Consider the following 23,427-nt stretch of genomic DNA (forward strand, 5'->3'; position numbering starts at 1 on the left):
AATTGAGAAAAATATTCATACAGCAGTTCATTATAAACAGGAGGAAAGTAAGATCTTCCCTGTTACCCAACTGAAATATTTTATTAAGCTAGAAAAAATATAAAGTAGGTATGGAATAAACTAACTAGGCAGCAGTAAAGTCTTTAAGTGCCATGTGAAAATACGAGTGCATAATCAGAATATGAAATCGCACCTTAAGAAACAAAATAGCAAAGAGTAGACAAAGACATGGATACAAAATATTTTCATGTTTTGTGAACTATTCTCATGACAAAATACTTTTGTCTTGTTTTCTGATGACTTAACGTTAAAATGGAAATGTCAAGAGGTCATATTATAGAAGAGTAGCAACAGATGATATAAGATCTTTGCATAAAGATATCCTCAGAAATGTTCTCAGTACCATACACAGGGCTATACAGAATGCAGAGTGTCAATATGTGTCTGAGAAGTGACATAACAAAGAGCAGTCAGTAAATTAGGAATGGGGGACCATCAAGAAAAAATGTAACTAACACAACGGAGGTAGTCTATCCAAGGAAAATGAAATCTATTGATCAGTGGACAAGGGAAGAGCTACAGAAGTCTATCTGGACTTCTGTAAGGCCTTTGACATGGTCCACCACAACATCCTTCTCCCTAAATTGGAGAAGTACTGATTTGATGGATGGACTGCATGCAAAGAAGTGTGGCCAGCAGATCAAGAGAGGGGATTCTGCCTCGCTACTCCACTCTGGTGAGACCCCACCTGGAGTCCTGCATCCAGCTCTGGAGCCCTCAGCACAAGAAAGACATGGACCTGTTGGAGCGGGTCCAGAGGAGGCCACAACAATGATGAGAGGGATGGAACACCTCTGCTGTGAGGACAGACTGGGAGAGTTGGGGTTGTTCAGCCTGGAGAAGAGAAGGCTCCAGGGAGAACTTATTGCAGCCTTCCAGTCCTTAAAGGGGGCTTATAAGAAGGATGGGGACAGACTTTTTAGCAGGGCCTGTTGCAACAGGACTAGGGGTAATGGTTTTAAACTAAAAGAAGGTAGATTTAAAGTAGATACGAGGAAGACAGTTTTGACAATGCAGGTGGTGAAACACTGGCACAGGTTGCCCAGAGAGGTGGTAGATGCCCCATCCCTGGAAACATTCCAGGCCAGGTTGGACGGGGCTCTGAGCAACCTGAACTAGTTGAAGATTTCCCTGCTCACTGCGAGGGTGTTGGGCTAGATGACCTTTAAAAGTCCCTTCCAACCCAAAGACTCTATGATTTTAAAATAAAATTAGCTATAGGGAAGTTTTTAAACTAATGATCTGAAAGCCAATGTGCTGAAAAGTACACCATTTGAGATGATTCACCTTGTAGTGAAGTTACAGAATCCTGTAGGGCAAACCAAACAAAATTCAAACAAGTGACAGCAAAAACAAAGACTGAATGAATAGGTTCTCATTTAAACAGGTCACCTAAAACAAGATCATATGTATGAATACTTCTGTTCAAAGTCTTGAAACCTGAAATAGAAGACAGATAACCTGGAATGGTTATTTTAAATGAGGATGTTGGCAGGCAGGCTTTTGAAGGGAAGGAAGTTACTCAGTAGGATGTAGAAGTTATGCCTACATTATACTGGACACTGGCACAGCCTGTAACTCTAACTCTCTTTCGGACAGTTCTCTGGAAGAATTCAGGGGCTTGCAAAAGTTGGAGATCACTTTAGCAACCAGCACATGACCATGATATTCTGGAGAATGGAAGAAAATGGGTTAAAACCAGGGATGTAAACCAGGGCATACGTACCTTATCTCATACCAAGTAATTCCTAAGTACAAATGATACAGGAATATACTCATACCAGTATTTGTCATTTAGAGAAAACAGTCCCAAAAGTTTTCCAAGACCAGGTGATACAACATGTAGTAAAGGAATTCAAATACTAAATTACCCTATTAACTAAAATATATAACCTCCAGATGAAAACAATCCAGGAGGCATGAAAGGTGTCAAATATGTAGCCAGACCTTTATAGGGCCTACAGAGGGTTTTGAAACACTGGACTGGTAAGTCCACTTTCTATACTTTGCAATTTGATGTAATAGAGGTAGTAGACATTTGAATGCACATAATAGAAATGAATCATTATGTTTTTTGAAGGGGGAAGGTACACATCACATATCTATTATATTTCCCTTAAATTTTATGAAGTATAATTATATTTTCAAAACATTTTCTATTTTCAAGGTCCTTGAAATACTCTTTATGAAGCTAAATTATCATCTTGTAGGTCTTCTTGTGGTTAATAAAAAGTTCAAGCAGAGAAGAAAAACAGTAGAAATAAGTAATTATTTATGAAAATGGAAAAAGTTGCCAGTAGAAATCTATTACTAGATTCAGAGACCTACACTGGACCATAGTTAGTCACCATATTCATGGATGACTTAGGAAAGGGCATGAATACAAAAAGTAACAAAGTTTTCTGATGATGTTGAGTAACAAAAATGATTGCTGAAATGGAGATCCTTTCAAGGAGGACTTGACTGAGGAAAAGAACATCACAGGTGATATGGAAAAAGTGTTATGGAAAGCTATGGAAGGGGAAATATTCTAATTTTTACAATCTGTGAGCAACAAACCAAATAAAATTATCCAGCAGCAGTTTTAATGGTAGCAAAGGAGGAACACTGTAACAAACTGGAGAATCATTGCTTCTAGTTACAGGTGAAGCCAGAGGATCAGATGGATTCAGAAAACAATTAAGCAAAATTGTTGGGGAAAAAACATAAAGACCTAATTTATTAACCAGACATAATGGTTTGCCTCAGAAAGCTGCTAACTTGCAGATCGCTCCAATCTAGGAATTTGTAATCCTGGAAAATATCGTTGCAAACTTACCTGACCGTTATGTTCTCTTCTACTACTTCCTGGCCACTGTCAAAGATGTAACACTGGTTAGAGGGGTCTTTGGCCTCATGCAATATGACTTGCCTTTCTGAGGAATTAGAGAGGAAAGTAAGAACCAGTCTGGTGAAAGCCATAGGACAATATAGTACTTTTGGTCTGATCTTACGTCAGTAGGCCAGTGAACCTGAATACAGGAAATACAGGTCATAGGCTGCAATACAGGTGGGTGTCACTTAGCTTTCATAATACCAAAAGTCATATGTTACTTAAAATCATCTTTGTCACTGCTTTGCTTCCCCTTTTTAATCTATCTTGTCTACTTAAAATGTACATTTTGCAGAACAGAGATTGCTCCTTGCTGTATGTTGCAGATGCAGAGCTCTAATGGTCATGAAACTCTTTACTATAAATAATATGATGTTTTGTGCTAAATTAATTTGAAAGGCCTTTATTTCCTTTAAAATAACCAAATTCTTTATAAAATAAACTTTGTGCCTCTTCCTTCTTATTCCTCAAATTACTTAATATAAAAGCATCCATCTTGTTTCAGACCACACCAAAGATCCTGTGGTGTTTCCAAATGGGTCAGGAGCAGATGCTAGGGAAATTAATTTTAAGAAACAGTTTCTATTTGGAGTTGTATTTTCTTCTGCTTCAGAGCTCTTGAGTGCAATGTTGCATCCAAACTGCTTCATTTAACAGCTTTGATGGACTTGTAATAAATTTGCCTTGGCTTCTACAACAATGAGTTCTAATATTCACATGAACATGAAGTTAAGAAGAGCTTTTTCTTTTTTATTTATTTAAACTTGCTGATTGAAATGATCATGGGGTGTGCCTTGTCTTACAAAAAAAGAGTAAACAAACATCCGTCTTTCAGCTTCCGTATACAGTTCAGAGATCTCTTCAGGAAAGTTATATTGTAATTTGTTCTATTGAGGTTGGATCTGTGCCCTGATCATTAAATGTGTTTGCTTTTAAATATTTGTAGACTTGGTGGAGGAGTGAATACTGCAGATGGAACATATTCATCTTCATATATCAAACACAGGTTTTCTTCTGAGCTCCATTTAGTACTTGGTTGTTAACAAGCAAATGGCCCAAGAAAAGCATGGAGGAGCAGTGTACTTTTTTTTTTTTAATATATATTGTACCGCCTTGGAAAATTATACCTGTAACATACAGGAATGACGCTAGGCAATTCTGTTGCAGGTTGCACAATAACATTTTCACCGAGACTCAGATTCTCATATTGCTTTCAGTTCATCTGAATTTGCACAAATATGCAGTGTATTATTTTAATTTGTATTACAGCAGCGTAACTCCACTGACATGAATGAAGCTACTTCTAATTTACAGTAGTGTGAATTAGACTAGAATCAGACTTTTGCACTTCAAATATGTTCTGCATTGGTGGGTATTAATAATGAAGATGGCATGATCTAACCAACTGCACATCGTTCTTATCTGATCACTGCTAGAAACAGAGCAAGTTCTCTTAGCCTAGCCTCATTTTAATGGTGCTAGAGCATGGCTGATATTCCTGCTATGTTTGGGAAAAGGTACCTTAGCAAGCTCTTGCATTGTTTAAAATAGGATCCTGCTTTCTACACCCAAAGAGGAAAATGCCTGAGGTTAGCTAAACAAGGTAAATTGCTGGATGCTTCTTACACCTCCAGTGGTTCCAAAAATTCAGCAGCAGGTTTGAATAATATCTCTCCTGTTAAAACTAGTTTTGCCTTTTTAACCTACAATTCATTACTGAATGAATGCTAAGACAAGTAGGGACCCAAAGGAAATGTGGTGCTGCAAATGCATTGTGTGATGGAGCATCATTATGTTCATTTATAAGATTTGCTGATTAATTCCTTCTTTTCACCCAAAATACAGTATCCATTTTTCTTTTGTGGCTCTTTACACCTTACTGCCTGGCAGTTATTACCCTTACGACCTCACTGAATTTTGTGTCTGTATAGATTTCCGAGCCTGGCTTTCTCTATCAGTCTTCCTCTCTTGCTTTTAGCTTCTCTCCACTTGCTCATTTACCATCTTCCTTTCTTCACTATTTAGTTGATGATAGCCCGTCTACTCCTCAGGAGCTGCTTAGTGCTGCTGCCAGGGAAGCAGCACTTCCACCTTGAAATACCATTATAGGAGGAAAGATACCAGAGGGGCTTCATGGACGAAACCTGGAAGGTGAGTGACCAGGATTGCTCAAGTAAATAAACAGTAAAGCTGGTGGTTTTCCCTTGAACTGTCATGTGACATATTCCATAAAAGAGAGAAAGGGGACAGAGAAAAGCTGTTAAAAGACAACAGTGAGAGGAAGGTGGGAAAGAAGGACATATTCACACAATCCATCTCTACTGCCAGTACAGCAGTCTATTTCTCTTCAGCAGCCGTGCTTCTGTGGTTGGCTTCCCAAGAATGAAAGCACCTGTTAAAAAGTTCAGCAAAAGCTGAGCAGAAACCCTCCTGCTCAGCTGCCTCTTAACCCCAGTTTGCAAAAACTTCAAAATGTAGTCTGCTTTGATAAAAAGCTCCTCGTTTAATATGTTATTAGACTAGTATGCAACTAATCCTCTGAATCAAATAGATTTTAAAATGAAGAGGTTAGTCTCTAAGATATGAAAAAAATGCTGCCTATTTGTGTGATTAATAAAAATGTAAGTCTACAACAGAATTATTATTATGGAGGGGGGGAAATATGTTTGACAAAGCAATAAACTTGGATGCTGAAGTAGGGTTGGTTTGTTCTTTATGAATGTCAGTTCCTGTGAGCTATTAGATGCAATGAAGCATAAAATTGTGTTTGATTTGTATTCACATGGTCTAATATCATATAATAGGTGGCATTGAGAGCCACAAGGCATATCTTGTAGGCCTGGTAATTTCATTTCAGTATTTTTGGATTAGTGATGGAAAGTTATGGATTAGAAGAACTATCAATGTATGCAAACCTTTTAGCTAAATAAAGTACCAGACAGTAGTCTCCTGAGATAAGAGGTTAATAGATATAACCTTGAATTTATGATTCTTTTAAGTGCTGGGTAGCCTGTATATTCTTTGTTTGTAGAAGTTTGTAAAACCATGTTAAACATGTTTTGAACTGAAAAAATAAGAATTACATACTTTTGAGCATTTGCTGTTCACATGCATACAAAAGGAACAGATCTAAACTCTTGCACTAGTCTTGATGCAAATAGTACAATTAAAAGAAAAGATAAATCAGCACTAAAATTCATCAGATGAATCTATTTTGCTAATGCACTTCCACAAATTAGAAAGCCAGAGCAGAATACCATAATCATCTAGTCTGACCTCTTGCATACTACAGGTCATGTGACTTTCATGAATTAATTCCCATTTCAGCTAGCACTTATCTTTTAGAAAGGCATTTGATCTTGATTTTAAAAAGTACAGTGAAAATGACTCAAATTGAAAAGTACTTCCTCAGTAGCAGAGTTTTGTACATGGTGAGCATTTTCGCTTAGTCAAGTTTCACTCATGCTTCTGTATACCTTAATCTGCTTTCACAGGTATACTTATTTATAGCAGCAAGAATCACACGAAGCTTTCTGGCTACACATTCTTGATGAGAGTGTGTGTTTAGCTGATTAGTCCTGACCTTTGGATCACCTGCCATCTTCTTCAAGTTCATTGAACAATGAGGGTAACAGAACCAAGAACTGACAGTAGAAATGCACAGGCTCACTGATGATTCTTCATCTACCATTTCATTCTGAGATCTCTTAGTTAGCCCATTTTTAATCTTTATAACATGTGCCATATTGATTTTTTACTGTCCTGTCTTCCTAATCAGAATGTGCTATATCAATCAAAGCAAATGCCTTCCTGTACTCTAGGAATGCCAAATTTATGCAATTTATCAATCTGCATAATCAATAACTTATGTCCTTATCAGTCAGACTTACAACCTTGTTGAAAAAATAATGAGCCCTAAGATGTATTTTTCATAAAATCATGTTGCTTCTTAATGCTTATACATTTTTAATTCAACTCCTTACCATCGGTGAGGAAGGAACTAAAAAGCAGTCTACGTCCAAAAAAGCATTACCTGTTTCAGACTTCGTGGCAACTTGGAAGCAAATATTGGAATTATGGGCCAACATTTTAACATATAAAACAAGCTGGAGCATGAGTGTTGTTGTCTGTTACTGATCACAAAATGGTCATGCTCTAAGTCTTTTCACCACTAGCGAAGACCACAACAAGCTCCTTAAATACGTCTCTTCTTCTGTGCCAAGAGACCTGCATTCCCACAGTCTCAGGAGAGTTTAAATCATTTCTCAAAACCTGTACCTCAATTAATATAACCTTAGATGTTTTCACTGGCTGCAGAGTGTCTAATCTTTATCTATGATGCCTGCAAAGTCTATCTTTCTAATTTATGTAAGATAGGTGCTCATCCTACCTGTATACCCAATTATATCTCACTCTTTAACACATTTAGCCTAAAAAGTCCACTCAGCTTTGCTGTGGAATAGGACAGGGGTTTTTTTTTTCTTTGTTTTACAAGGAACTAAAGCAAAGAGAGCAGGTCTATAGAAATAGATGCGGGTATACCACAAATAGATGTGCTGTATTGGGCTGTGAAGGCAGTAGAGAAGGCTGCACACCAATAAAGAACAATTCAGGAACCTAAAGTACTGTCCAGAGCTGAGCACTACAGTGTTAATGAATATCTGGCTCCATATTACGCTTATGTGATGGAAGTAGAGTTAACAGTACCTCCATTCCTACGGAGGTGCAGACCCTGCACTGAAATGCTTAACTGAGTGAGGGGTGCCATTTCACAATGGAAGTGGTGCTTACGTCAGACTCATTAAGTTATTCACCTAGGAAGTAAACTTATTACCTGAATAAGAGGTTATGGGTTTTTTTCAGTCGGGGAGGGACAAGTCCAACCTATTCCTTCTCTTTCGGGAACTGTACCCTGGGCAAAGTATGAAAATAATTCAGGAAGCAATGACCAGAAGCCAGGAATCCTATCACACTGTTTAACCAGCGCTTTTGGACTCCCTTGAATCGCTTTCTGCCAGCTCAGCTCAATTCGAAACAGCTAAGGGGCAGCTGCTGTCTTGAGATCCCAAGCTGGACGTTTGAAACAAGCTCAGCACAGGGAGATTGCGTGCTAGACTCAAGCCTACAGTGAGCTCTCACTGATCTTCAAATCCGATGAAACCCTGCGCTTGTCTGACCGGTGCTCTTAAGGATTTTCCTATTGGGGTTAATTACTCTGTTTTAGCCCTATATTCAGCCCAACTTTCAAAGGGACACAGAAAGGAGACAGCCTCATTAAGCCCCGAGTTTTTAATGGCTCCTTTCACCTTGTGCTTCTTTCCACAGCAGCTTTCCACTGCCTTTAATCTACAAGTATTTTGAGTATATATGGTATTTAATGTAGAAATGTCCAAAGAGAAGTGCTTGTGCCAGAGAGGGTGGGAAACCGAGGGGAATTGGAGTTGGAAGAGGGGTGAACGAGCCGGGAGCTGGGTCGGGGGAGAGATGCGGGGATGGGGGTGTGAGGGGGGTGCATGTGCACGGTTGGGGGAAGGAAAATCGGCGTCGTCCATAAAGGACGTGACTTTTTCCAGCGGGGGCAGGTGCAGTTCGGCACCCGAGGCATGTAACCCCCGCTGACCAGTCTTTTCCCCCACCGGGCAGGGGGGCGCAGCCTCCGCGGACGCGGAGGCTGCGCCCCCCTGCCCGGTGGGGGAAAAGGGTGATCAGGTCGGGTTGGGGACCGACGCGGATCCCCAGCCTGTTCCCGCATTGGCTCCCGTAAGTTCCCGCGTCATTTTTTCTCCCCACACCCCGCTTTTCGCACTGGCAACCACAAGCCTCGATGGACGGGCGAGAGAAAGCTCGGATGCTCTGAGAGGGTTTGGTTTTGGGGTTTTTTTTCGTTTTGTTTGGGGTTTTTCTGTGGGGTTTTTTTGGGGGGGTTGTGGTTTGTGGTGTTTTTTTTCCCCCAGCCCCCGGACCAACCACCAGGAATGTCCGGGATTCAACCCGAGGATGGTTCCTCTCCGTGCAGGAATTGGACGAGCGGGTCGGAGCTAAACGAAACGCGGGAGGCTTTTTTAAGCCCTTCCTCCGACTACGACGATGAGGAGTTCCTGCGATACCTCTGGAAGGAGTATTTGCATCCCAAGGAGTACGAATGGGCGCTGATCGCCGGCTACATCGTCGTCTTCATCGTGGCACTCGTCGGGAACGTCCTGGGTGAGTCGTGCTCCCCCAAACTTCCCGCTCCCCCTCACTGAGGTGGGGTTTGCACGGATGGCGGCTGGAAACGCGGGTGTCCCCAGCCGCGGGGGGAAAGTTAAGACTGAGCGGAAGGGGCCTTTGCTGCGGGACCGCCGTGAAAGACGCTTCCCCCTGCTCTTGTGGAGGGGCTGCGGCGGCAGCCGCTCGCTGCTGGGGCTGGGCGGGCGGCGGGGAACCGGCGGAGCTCGCCGGAGGGACCGGGTGAGGGAGAGCCGGGGGCTGCCGGCCGGCTCCAGCCCCTGTCCTCCAGGCCGAGGTGCTGAACCCCCCCATCCCGCCCTGCCCTCCCCGGCCGGCGGCTCCGCCTCTCAGCCCGCCCGGGAGGCTGCTGCTCCCTCTCACAGCCCCGGCCCGCTCGGCGCCGCGCTGGGGATAGGGAACGCGCGGTGCTATCTGAAGGGGGCGGGGGGGGTGCGGGGCGCGGTAGGAGGCGCGGGGTCACGGACGCGGGACCGGCGGTTGCTCCCCTCAGCAGCCGGCGCGCGGGAGGCGGCGTGGCTCGCGCCCCGGCGGCGCAACGGCCGCGCCGGCGAGCCGCGCGGAGCGGAGAGGGGGCGGGGCGGCGCCCCCCCGGGCGCTGGCTGAGGGAAGCGGGGCGAGGCGGCGCACCGCGGCCCGCCGCCTCCCCGCTCCCGTTCACCCGTGGAGCAGGCGGCGGGCGGGGGGGGGCTGCTCCCTCGGGCTGTGAGGGGGAGTGTGGCGGAGGGCCGAGGGAGGGCACGGGTGTGCTGGGGCGACGGCGGCGGGAAGCGGGAGCGTTTACGGGAAGAGGCGGGGGCGGGAGCCCTCCCCGACGGGAGCTGCTCCTCCGCTACCCGGCGCTGGCCGCGGCAGCCAGCGGAGCGCGACTGAGGGCGGGCCGGCCCCACGCCGGCCGCTGGCTGCGGGGGTCGGACATGCGTGTGCGGATGCACACGGCCGGGCGCTGCTCCTTCCCGCAGCCGTGGCGCGGCAGCCGGGCGAGCGGGGAGGCCTCTGGTCTTCACCAGTTCTGGGTTTATGAATGAACATGAACGCGGCGTGGCCGCCGGGGAGCCGGCTACGCCGCCAGAACCCGCTCCAGCTGGAGTCACGGCCATTTGCATTATTTTTACATCAGTGACGTTTTCATGAACGGAGCGGCGCACTAGTGCGCCCAGCCCTGCCATACGGGTCTTTCATTCATGTTTTTCAGAAGGATTTTTGCATGTCAGGGCTGTCATCTGCAGGCTCGCCAGGCTTCCCGGGGCAAGATGCAAATAAGACTGCAGCCAAAGGCAAAATTTTGCAAGGCTTTTTTTTCTTTCAACGGACTGATGAGGCTTTTTTCTAGGTTTTGTTTTTTTGGTTTTTTTTTTTCCCCCGGAATGGTGCGCTAACTGCCCGTAAGCATCCAGAGTGCACGTTGGCGAAACCAGTGAGTTTTCAGCCAAAGAGGTTAGGTTAGAGCTTATTCAGAAGCCTGAGCATGTTTGCTCGGCAACCAGCTTGACAGGCAGTGTAAGGATAATAGTCCTTGCAAAGAGGCTGTACTTTCAACTAGGGAAGAAAGTGTCCTTTATTCCGATCTTCAGCAAAGACGGTTTTAGGAGACCTACCTGTGTTTACCTATTTGCCTCCACCCGTTCTGTAAGCAGGCTGTCCTCTCGCCTTTAAAGATTCAAGGTCAAATCTTCAGCAATAGGAGCTCTCACCCTGTTTACGCTTTTCTCCCCTGAAGCCACGAGGAGAAAAGTTTTCCTCTCTGTGCGCTTGCAAACAGAGCCAATATCGGTGCTGATGTAGAGCCGCTCCTCCCTGACATTTGTGTACGCTATCTTTTTGCTTGGGATGGAAGCTGGCATTTGGCCGTCCTCCTTTCCGTTTTCTGGGCTGCTGCTGCCCGAGCCATTCGCTCTGTGAACTGCTTTTGTGCATTTACACGGACCTCACCCAGCCAAAACTGCTGTTTCTGTCTACAGGCAAGTTGTTTGTGGGATCTGCAGGTGCAGGTGCTCGTTAGCTGAACACCACCTCATCTTTATGCAAGAAAGCTCATACTGCACTGATTGCAGGCTCACATGATTTTGAGGAGAGAAACGGATGTGGTCTAAAGCTCTTTCCAAAGACATTTTTGTGAAACTTTATTTGGCTGCCACTGAAAATCTGATACAGATTTTGAAGTCTCTGAGAATCTAATTTTTCCTGCTTGAAAAATCCATATTCAAGGTTAATCTGGGATTTAGTCATACACCTTCTTGAAGCAGAGCAGAAGTGGTCCTAAAGAGAGTTTTAGTGGCTAATAGTGCTTTTCGGTATCATCCTTAATGATGCAATGTGTTCCTCTGCTTGTGTTTGACCAATGCTGCTGGGCTAGCGTGGCATGTGAAGTCAGTGCTTTGATTCTATTATGTCCATGTCCTATTCGGATAGCACTTAAGTAACCAGGAAAGACTCTTCCCTATGTGTTACTGAAAAATTATATTTCTGCCTCTTCTTCTGATTTGTGCATTCACATGGGATAAAGAGACTCATTGTGTCCCAGCAATAACATCTGTGCAAGAGGAAGGCACAGTACATCCCTCAGATATCAGTAATAAAGTAGATTGAAGCATTCTGACAGTTAATTAACAACCATGGGTAGAATCAGAAACTTGAACTTTGATTGACATCTACTGGGCTCTTGAGTGTGCTGCACTGCAGGAATTCTACTTATAGTAGCATATAACAAGGTCTGCATTGCTGTTTAGCTTTCAATTTAATTAGGAGAGTTGATATACACTGTCCGAGCTGCTGCAGAAACCGGCAAGCCTCTGCATTTGAATGCAAGTTTCATTATTGCATTCAAGTGCTTCATGTCAATGATTCTCATGTGTGCCCACATTGGCTGCTCACCAGAGATTTCAGTGCAAGCTGCTGAGAATGAAACAGAAGAATTTTTAGGACATATTTACATGAACGTTCAAAGAATCTGAAATCTGGATGATAACATCAGTATGCCTTGTTCTATATTCTTCGCTCAGTCACTATTTTTCATGAACTGGCATTGAGGATAAGGACTTTCTGTTTTGCAAACAAGACCAAAAGATTTCTTTACTGCTGCACAGCAATGAAACTCTTGCAGCTTCTTTGCACAGCTAGTGCAAAACAGAGGACTTCTTAATGGACAATGTATGTTGACTGTAGAGTAAATATCCATTTCTTCATTTGAAAACATTTCATTAAAAACAGAAAACTAGATAATTAAAGAAGGAAAGATATTTTTAAGATGTACAGAGGTCTCTGGTTACTGGCATGATCATTCTACACTAACCAGTTGCAGGTTAATAACTGGAATAAGACCACAAGGGGTTAATAAGTAATGTACAACTCCACACATTCAACTCCATTTATACAGGTAAAGAATGGGAATGGTTCTCGTTTAAGTTATTCATTTGCGTGGGTCAGAACTTTTCTAATGAAGTGGTTTCCCTCAGGGAACATGCATTCATCAAAATGTACAGCAGAGATCACTTGGTTTGATCAAAGACTGAACGCAAGACAAGCAGCCTTCTAGTGTCTGGCTTCTGGGCTTCTTGGCAGCCCTCCCCAGAGCTGGCAGGAGCCAAGATCCTGAGCACACACAACCTGCCAGCACCCAGCTTGAAAGTCCTCAGCACTGCTGGCTTCCAAGGCTAAGAGACCATGCAGAACATCAGCGAGAGATTTCAGAAACTTTCTTTACTCACACAATTTGGTGATACTTGCTTTTCTTTCCAACTCAGAATGAAAAAAAATTTAGTTGACAGAGAATTACTCTTCTCTGGATAGCTCTGTTATTTATTATCTGTTTTTACAGTAACTGCTAGTTATGCTGAGATCTGTACAGAACCCAACTGTGGTCCTTTCCCCAAAAAGTTCATAGTCTGACTCATAGAGCTCAACAGTATCCATTTGATTTTTACTCATTGTAGTTTGATTTTATAGGGATGGAGAAGAAAAGGTTTGTGTCTAGTTGGAACACCAGAGTCCTAGTCAATGTCCATCAATAGGCAACTGTCTCAAATGTTGCTCTGTTATAATTTTGAAGGTATATCTGGTGAATACTGAGATCTATGCCTACATGGATGTGTTGGTGGAATTGGATGAGTCATGTATTCTCTTAAAAGGTGCCATGATCATCATGAATTCTATTTGATTGCTGTAGATGAGCCATATTTCATTTAATCACGTTTTAAGTTATTGTGTTTAATTTTGTCTGGATTACTCAGGGAATCTGGCACTGAAAGGGCTTTACTTTCGTAATATCATCATGAGAGTCACCTTTATCTGTTGGATGAATAATAACTAGAGTCACTTTATCATTTTGGAAAAGATACCACATAGGAAATGATACAGTATTTATACTTTTCATCTACATAAGATATAGAATATATGAGCTCAGTTTATGTAAGGGTTTGAGTATCAACTGAAGTACATTGGTGTTTGCATAATACGGGGATTACTGGCAAGAAAGAGTTATGCACATCTTGGTGAGATAGCCAAAAAGTAGAAAAGCATTAAAAGATAAAGCTGATTTGATTGCCCTTTTCTTTCTAGATTCTTATATCCAGATGTGTAAATAGTTCCACTCTGTATGCTTTCTGACCAGAGCTCTACTTTCCTTTACCATTCTTTATGTCGAAAGGCAGCTCTGCCTAGTGTGAATAGTGCAGTCCTATTGAACCCAATTCTGAAAAAGGGCAATGCCCGACACTGAAGAAAGGTGAGCTGCAAGCGATGCTTGATGTCTTGAATGGTTTTGTTTCATTTTACTTTCAAGATGTACTCTTGATAAACAAGTGAAACTTTTCAAGAACTTATCCCATTTAATTTTATACACCCTTAAAGCTGTTGATAGTTCTGAAGACTAGCTTTGCTATTTAGACCCAAAAGAAGTGCAGCCTTGATGGTGGCAGGATACACTGCCTAGTATTAATTTTATATTGTGAGTGATGTTTGGAAAGAATCATCTTTATAGAAGAAGGAAAGTAATTCAGCAGAGCTATTCAGCAACTGCACAACTCCAAGGCCACTAAAAACAGTAAAGCCCTGTCTGCCAGGAGCTGAACAGAGACTAACACATCTTTCGCTTAGGTCAGTGAAGTACTGTTCAGACAGAAGTGTCTTTGGAGCATTACCAAATAAAATGAAAGGTGGTGTCACTCCCTGCTTTAACTCTGCAAAAAAATGGTTTGGAATGCTGCTTTGTTTTTAAAGCACTGTCTACTGTCTGTGTTGCATGTCGAGTGAAACCCCTTTTTTTTTTTTTTTTTTGACATTAGCAGCTGATTTACTTACTGTATGTCAGGCAAGTGGAATTTGTCAGAGAAGAGCTAGAATAGCCTGCTCCCCAGGGAAGGAGAGACAGGAGCCGAGGGCGGCAGCAGGGTTGACACGTCAGTGTACTCACCAACACAGTCCCACAGTGCCTGAGAGCATGGTAGGTCTGGTGATGTTTACCAGGGTTCAGTCACCTCCCAGCAATCCCCAGACAAATACATAGTGATGAAGCAGACCTGAGGTTAAGCCAGAAAGTCAAGTCAATGGGTGAGGATTGCAATCAAAATCAGCAAGGCATATGCATACTTGCAACGTGGTCTTTGCCTGTGCTAAGTGGGAGAACCTGAGTTTAAATGCAGCTCCCAGGCAAAGACGTGGCCCCCAAAAGAGATGTCTCACATCTCCAAAAACTCTGTTCCAAGCAGCCTGATCCCAGCTTACATGCTACCCCGTACCAGAGCTGGCCTCCAGCACAGGCAGAGGTTGCAGAGCCTGGGAGTGCACTCGGCCCAGACAGAGTGCACTGTTTGCTGGTTCTCAGAGCAAGTAAGACTGCAAAGATTTTAGCCCAGTTTGGGGAATATTATATTGGCAATATGTCTTCAAGATACAGATTCAGAAGTTGGATACTATGCAAGATACTTGCTGTAGCATTTCACTAGCATAAGGAATTGTATTTTCTTTGTGTACTCTAAAAAAAAGGAATTCTTACATCTACATTAGAAACATAGACACAGAAAGGTTTTTCTTAGTGCAACTCCATTTTACACTGACTGAGAGATGCACTTTGAAGCATGTGGTTTCAAAGCTGCACAGCATTTCAGCTGTGGGGCATACCATGATTTTAACGAGTCATGCAGGTTTAAATTGAATCATAGTGAAGTGTGAAATCTTTTTACTGTAGTGTCATGGGCAGTGTGACAGTTATATTTATGGTCCTTCCATCTCTAACATGAAGTGTGTGTAAGGATTTTGTAGGCTTTTTATTTTTACTATGAATAGAAAAATAACTATATCAAATGTGATTATGAAATAACTGGTCATTCAGTATAGCCAGCTCTGCAGAGACGACTGGGGTTGCCAATTAATACTTGTAATGATTTGTGTGCGTGTGTTGAGATGATATAAAACCAGTCTGTCTGTGTTAACCACCACAGTTAGCTCAGGAAACTGTGTGATGGTACCTTTCATTTCCACCAGTTGGCATTTTTGGCAGTCTGTTTTTATAGCACAGCTGATCTTCTGCTAATAACTCCCATTTCCATAAGATTGTTGTCTAAGATTATGTAATGTTACTGAGTTAGAAAATTAATCCTGTGCCAGTTAGATGGTTGTGCTGATACTCCCAATTGTAATCTGCAGAGATAAGCTTCCAGCAAGCAGAATTTAGTTCTTGTATTCTTCTCTAGGGCCATAATAATGAGGCAGTACGAAAAATATAGAAGTGGGTTGGAGAACATGAATAACTCACAACCCAAACTCACAAGTACTGATTATAATAGACCACTTCATAGCTAGAAAACATCTCAGAAAATATGTTGCTGCAACCAAACTAGTTGCTGTATGTCTGTTTTATTTATGTAGTCTCTCACTATATTTTGTGGGAGAGAGTTCCCCATTAGCACATTTCAGTGAAGCTGATATTCAACAATATATTTGAAGATTTAATTTGTTTAATGTTATGCAGCTATATTTCTTACAGTTTCAGTATTTTTCCTACATTTTTGCTAGAAAAAAGTGAGGGAACCTACACATATATACTTGTTTATATGTGATGCATAGGGAGCATGACCTAACCACCTACTCCTTTTGTCAAACTTCCATGATTTTGTTCAAATTTGTTGACACATCTAGTGTGTCCTGTTGATGAGGAGCTATAATCTTGCCAGCAGGCTATGTAATTCCTTTGTGTGTGCAGCCCAGAATATTGTCCATCTTTTCAGCGGTCGCATCACGTATTCAAAGACAGTTCTTATCTGCTGGACATTATTACGGGCTCTAGGAATTTTTTCAATATTTCCTTTATAATAAATATTGTATAAAAAGTGTCTCCTTTTTGTGTCATTCTTTCTATTAATTTTTCAACATAAACCTGGTCTTACGTTGGACTCCATTTTTCAGATAAGGTGTTATGTAAAAAATGAAGTAATCTGTCACTCTAGAGCTTCATAGTGGGTAAGAGATAGAATCATAGAAACATAGAATCGTTTAGGTTGGAAAAGACATTTAAGTTCATCAAGCCCAACCGTTAACCTAGCACTGCCTAGTCCACCACTAAACCATGTCCCCAAGCACCACATCTACACATCTTTTAAATACCTCCAGGGATGGTGACTTCACCACTTCCCTGGGCAGCCTGTTCCCATGTTTGACAACCCTTTCAGTGAAGAAATTTTTCCTAATACCCAATTTAAACTTTCCCTGGTGAAACTTGAGGCCATTTCCTCTTGTCCTATTGCTTGTTACTTGGCAGAAGACACCAACACCCACGTTGCCACAACCCCCTTTCAGGTAGTTGTAGAGAGTGAGAAGGTCTCCCCTCAGCCTCCTTTTCTCCAAACTAAACCACCCCAGTTCCCTCAGCCACTCCTCATATGACTTATTCTCCAGATCTCTCACCATCTTTGTTGTCCTTTTCTGGACACGCTCAAACACCTCAACGTCCTTCTTGTAGTGAGGGGCCCAAAACTGAACACAATATTCTAGGTGCAGTGCCACCAGTGCCGAGTACAGGGGCGCAATCATTTCCCTGCTCCTGCTGGCCACACTATTTCTGATACAGGCCAGGATGCTGTTGGCCTTTTTGGCTACCTGGGCACACTGCTGGCTCATGTTCAGCCACCTGTTGACCAATGCCCCGAGGTCCTTTTCTGCTGGGCAGCTTTCCAGCCACTCCTCCCCAAGCCTGTAGTGTTGCATGGGGTTGTTGTGACCCAAGTGCAGGACCCAGCACTTAACCTTGTTGCATCTCATACAGTTGGTCTCAGCCCATCGATCCAGCCTGTCCAGATCCCTCTGCAGAACCTTCCTACCCTCGAGTAGATCAGCAATCCCACCCAACTTGGTGGTGTCTGCAAACTTACTGAGGGCGCACTTGATCCCTTCATCCAGATCATTGACAAAGATATTAAACAGAACTTGCCCCAATACTGAGCCCTGGGAAATACCACTTGTGACTGGCTGCCAGCTGGTTTTGACTCCATTTACCACAATTCTCTGGGCCCAGCCATGCAGCCAATTTTTTACCCAGCGAAGAGTACACCAGTCTAAACCATGAGCAGCCAGTTTCTCCAGGAGAACACTGCGGGAAACAGTATCAAAGGCTTTACTAAAGTCCAGGTAGACAACGTCCACAGCCTTTCCCGCATCCACTAGGTGGGTCACCTTGTCACAGAAGGAAATCAGGTTAGTCAAGCAGGACCTGCTTTTCATAAACCCATGCTGACTGGACCTCATCACCTGGTTGTCCTGTACGTGCTCCATGTTGTCACTCAGGATGATCTGCTCTATAACCTTCTCTGGAACTGAGGTCAGGCTGACAGGCCTGTAGTTCCCCAGGTCCTCCTTCCAGCCTTTCTTGTAGATGGACATCACATTTGCTTACAGTCAACTAGGACCTCCCCGGTTAGCCAGGACTGCTGACAAATGATGGAAAGTGGGTGGGTGAGCACTTCTGCCAGCTCCCTCAGTACCCGTGGGTGGATCCCAGCTGGCCCCATGGACTGGTGTGTGTCTAAGTGGTGTAGCAGGTTGCTAACCATTTTCCCTTAGAGTATGGGGGCTTCATTCTGCTCCCCATCCCTGCCTTCCACCTCAGGGGGCTGAGTACCCGGAGAACAACTGGTTTTACTATTAAAGACTGAGGCAAAGAAGGCGTTAAGTACCTCAGCCTTTTCCTCATCCTTTGTCACCAAGTTTCCCCCGCATCCAGTAAAGGATGGAGATTCTCCTTATCCCTCCTTTTGTTGTTAACATATTTATAGAAACATTTTTTATTGTCTTTTACGACAGTAGCCAGATTAAGTTCTAGTTGGGCTTTGACCCTTCTAATTTTCTCCCTGCATAACCTCATGACATCCTTGTAGTCCTCCTGAGTGTCATAAAGTCTCCTTTTTTCCATGATTTCCAGCCAAATCTCTCTGTTCAGACAGGCTGGTCTTCTTCCCCACTGGCTCATCTTTCAGTACATGGGGACCACCTGCTTCTGAGCCTTTTAGATTTCCTTCTTGAAGGATGTCCAGCCTTCCTGGACTGCATTGTCCTTCAGGACTGCCTCCCAAGGGATTCTGTCAAGATGGACAGCATAGGAAGTAGATATCTTCTTCCTATTCACAGAAGAGATTTCTTTGTTTTAGATCTTTTGTTCTCACTGCTGGTTTCAAAAACCCCTAATTAAATATACTCTGCAATTTAGTTAGAGTGCTTCTCACCCCTTAATCAAGGTCATCAATAAAGTTATTGATGGAAATACCCATGGAAAGCCTTCCTGAAACAAATAAAATAAGCTTATTTTTAGGTACCTAATTTTTAGACTCTTAAGTTAAAGCAGAAGAATCCTCAATCAGGAATTGTTCATAATGAAAGTAGTTTCAATGACAGCGTTTTTCTTTCCAACAGTATGCATTGATTCAGTGTTTCCACAGGGGCTGTAGCTCTCCAGAATACCATTTGGTAGCCTAGTTATTCAGCCTTTCTTTCAATATGATTTTGTTGCTCGACACCCCACCACCCAGACCTTGATTCACAGTAGGTAATGGCATCACCAAAAAAGATCAAGGGGGACAATGCCATATGAAGAACCAATTCATTTCTAGGTGGAAAGGTTTTTTTTAGCGGGGGCAAGAGGAAGAGAATAAATAATCTGTAAATGAAATCTATTTAACACATTTTTTTATTACTGTTTGATTGTAAAATATTATGGAGTAAAGCTCTTTAGAAGCCTTCTGCCTTATGCATTTGGAGATGTTGATGGCCAGTGCTTATAATCATGGCATTACCTCCAAATGATTGCTGGGTGGCCATATTATGATATTTTAGTCAAACAAATGTGATACTGAATTACCAAAGCAAAATAAAATCACTGAAGTTTAGTATAATGGGAAAGAAAAATATAAGTCTTTGTTTACATCCATCTGGGATTTATTATTCACAAAAAATGAGGTAAGAGGTAGTGTCATTCATTTATATAAGGAAATGTCAGGTATTCCTGGTTATGGAAATTATGTTTCCATTTTGGCCAAGAAGTCACACTGGAAGATGACTCATTGAATAAGAAGTTGACAAGACTACTGGAGTGTTAGGGAAATGATTTAGGGTTGATATGTAAAAAGCAAATTGACAGCTGAACCAGCAGTCCACCAGCAGGACTACAGCACAACGTTTAATATGCTCAAAACAGGGAAAATCTTCCAGGAGGCAGGAGCTGCATTTTGTACCAGCCGGAGCCTTTGTCTTGTTTTCATATTCAGCTTGAGATACAATGAGCTATGCTAATTGAATAGAGGGCATTACACCTCTAATCAAAATGCCCCAGGACACTAAACCAACAGGGATTAAATTTGTACATGAAAAATACTAATCTCACTGTACTGTCGTATTTGAGAGTTTTTTTCTTCAGGAATATAATACGGTATATGAAGCTTTCTTGGTGGACTTCTAATAGCATCTGTCTAAATTTTTAACTTGGATTTGAATTTGTTGTGTTTAATCCTTCCTGGGACTTGCCTGTGAGACCTTTTTGAGGGCAGGAGATCGTGGATGGGTTCTGAAACAAGCTTCATTATTGCAGAACTATCCTCACTTGAGGAAAGCTTCCACAAGTTTTTCCAAACACTCTCAGCCTGAGAACTCAAGTTAGTTTCCGAGCCTTCACTGACACTGTGTGGCAGCGATAGGAATAGCAAACGTTTTGCTTAAAACTCTTGATTCTGGCGGAAGAAAACGAAAGCATCAGTGGTGAGACGGAGTTAGGAGAGTTGGATTGCTTAATAACCATTAGAAAAATAACTGCTCTTTGTGAAAGCAGGCCTGCGTGTTCTTATTTGCAGCAAAGTTATTAGCTGTAACTTAGAGACTTTTTATAAAATAAAAAACTAAAGTAGAGAAAATAATAAAATACACTGGACGGGCAGCTAGGTTCCAGTAGAGTTCTATCAGTCAAGAAAATCATGCATAGTAGGAGCACGTTTCTCAGTTTCTCTTCTCTCACATTCTCTCCCACTTTTTTTTGTTTTAAACTCTGATCTCTTCTTCTAATGTCCATGTTAATACCATTTTTCCTACTTTCTTCCTCACTCTCATTTATAGCTGCGAACATCAAAAGTTGCATAAAAATTGGCATATAATGTTAAATTAAGGTTTTATACCAAGCTATTTTTACTATTTCATAGGTTTTCAGCAGAAGTCTGAAGAGCTCATTTGGGCCACCACATTGTGCCCAAACTGAACAGGCACCCTGTTAAATCTGTGGTGTCTCCCAAGTTTTGTAGGAAGGCTGGTGCTGGCCTCATCTCCTGTTGTAAGATTTTGGAGTACTTTTTGGTAAAATGCACTCCCAGTTGAGAATCTTTGCTACCTTTCTCATCCTTGCTTCTTTTCTCCAAGCTGAGTGGAAAGCCACAGCTCTCTGCTATTTCACTCTGGGTGGGCAGACAGCATTTCCCACTCCATGGAGCTTCCTTTCTCTAGCATGTTTCGTTAGGGTTTATGCAGGAACTGAGTGCCTCTACTTCTCTGCAGAACCAACTGAGATGAAAATGCATATTTAAAAGAGTGAGAGTGGAGAATATACAGAATTCTTTTGCTCCGATACCTAACTAGCTATTATGTATTCAGTGGCATAGTCAAACTATTTTGCATGCCTATAAAATCATAGAATCATAGAATCTTTGGGTTGGAAGGTACCTTTAAAGGTCATCTAGCCCAAGACCCCCGCAGTGAGCAGGGACATTTGCAACTAGATCAGGTTGCTCAGAGCCTCGTCCAACCTGACCTGGAATGTTTCCAGGGATGGGGCATCTACCACCTCTCTGGGAAATCTGTGCCAGTGTTTCAACACCCTCATTGCAAAAAATTTCTTCCTTCTATCTAGTCAAATTCTACCCTCTTTTAGTTTAAAACCATTACCCCTTGTCCCGTTGCAACAGGCCCTGCTAAAATGTTTGTCTCCATCTTTCTTGTAAGTCCCCTTTAAGTACTGGAAGGCAGCAATAAGGTCTCCCTGGAGCCTTCTCTCCTCCAGGCTGAACAATCCCAACTCTCTCAGCCTGTCCTCACAGCAGAGGTGTTCCAGCCCTTTGAACATTGTTGTGGCCTCCTCTGGACCCGCTCCAACAGGTCCATGTCTTTCCTGTGCTGAGGGTTCCAGAGCTGGACGCAGGACTCCAGGTGGGGTCTCACCTGAGTGTAGTACAGGGGCAGAATCAGTTTTTGAACACAGGCTAGAGCTTCTTTCTTAATGATCTGCTAGATCACTGGTATTTCAATGAAGCTGTTCAAGACTGCTAAATAACCTTGTACTTGAGCAGACTCAGAAAGACATCGAGTCTGGAAGGAATATTTTGAACTAACTTTTTGTCATTGATACCATTCTGTCCTATTCAAATAACAAGTAGCAAATCCTCACAGCTCAGTTTAGTCTTGCACTGAAAGAAAACATTACCAGTGCTTGTGCAAGTTGAAAACAATACTGCAACCAACAGAGGGCAATAAGAGGGGGAAAAAGCTGATTTTTTTAAAAATACCTTCTCTTCAGAGTTTTTTTTACACAAACTGGGTTTTTTTTATACATTCATGGAATAACTTTCTGGGATACTTAATTATTATGGTAGTATGTAAGCACGCTAATAAAGATGCTTTTGTGCTATGTACCATACAAAGAATGGAAAATGGTCTATGCTGCAAAGAACGGATGAGATCAAAAGGGGAAACACACAAGCATAAACAGAGAAATCAAAAGTAGCAAGTTATCTTGCATTTCTATGCTTGTAAATTACTATTTTTTCCACCTTTCAGGTGCCTTTTGCCCCTGTAGATTAGAATTAAAAGAGACTCAGACGCACTTTCTGTACTTTGACTTTCTGGCATACTGCTACTCCATGAATAGCAAGGGGCATAGTCTTTTATATTTCTTTGAGGAATAGAGAGTACTGGAGTTCATCTAAATTCCATCTGTGTTAAGTCAGTATGACCTAGCTTAGTACAGAGCTGGGAATTAGGAGTCCAAGTTTCTTATTCTGTGTCTGATTTACTGTGTGGCCTTTAGCAACTTCTGTTCTGCACTTCACTTTCCTTGCATCAAAGATGAAAATTTTATAATATTTTCTTAGCTCTCTGGGGTATCGTGAGGTTTCATTTGCTCATACTGATAGAAAGCTTTGAACACAACATGCAAAATGCTATGGATTGATTTCTGACACAACTTGCTGCCGATGAGACTGACCTCACATTTGTTAACTTACTGGATTTGTTTTACCAGAAATAACGTTTATGTTCAGGTGCTTTCACCAAACAGGTCAGCACAGGAATGAGAATAGGCCTTGTCAAAGAGCATACGTGTCTGCTTAAATCTTGCACCTTTAAGCACCGACATCCTTGGCTGAAAACAATGCACTTATCTGCGTCGAGTAGAATGTAGGACTGTTGAAACCATAGTGTAAGAACTAAGTAGCCAAACTCTTTTGAACTTTTAAAACAATATTTTATTTAACCTTTTCCTATTGATAAAATAAATAAAAAGTACTGAAAACATTGCCTCTTAATATCAACTTTTGCCTAAATACAAGACAGGACCGTACTTTCAATATGAATTGCACTCAAAACGAAGAACAAGCCATAACTAAAAGCACAAATCTTCAAATTTATAGTGTTAAGAGTTAAAATTAATGAAAGTGAAATGGTGTTTGCATTTGTTTCCCCCAGCATTGCCTTTCCAACTGCAAACAACATTCCAGAGGGGCAGCAGTGTATTATCTTCCCTGTTAGGTGTT

The 23,427-nt window shown here is 42.4% G+C and overlaps 1 protein-coding gene across 1 annotated transcript in view; it reads left to right on the plus strand.

Moving 5' to 3' along the window:
• Positions 1-8,630: 8,630 nt before the first annotated feature.
• HCRTR2 (hypocretin receptor 2) overlaps positions 8,631-23,427 on the plus strand; it is a gene marked incomplete at its 3' end in the record, with an annotated part of 36,646 nt that continues 21,849 nt past the window's right edge. Inside the window, exon 1 of the mRNA XM_081997413.1 lies at positions 8,631-9,136. Coding sequence (XP_081853539.1) covers positions 8,908-9,136 — 229 coding nt within the window. The 5' untranslated portion in view covers positions 8,631-8,907. The remainder of the gene's footprint in view (positions 9,137-23,427) is intronic.

Source organism: Phaethon aethereus (genome assembly GCF_964289735.1).
Source record: "Phaethon aethereus genome assembly, chromosome: 3".
Classification (NCBI taxonomy): domain Eukaryota; kingdom Metazoa; phylum Chordata; class Aves; order Phaethontiformes; family Phaethontidae; genus Phaethon; species Phaethon aethereus.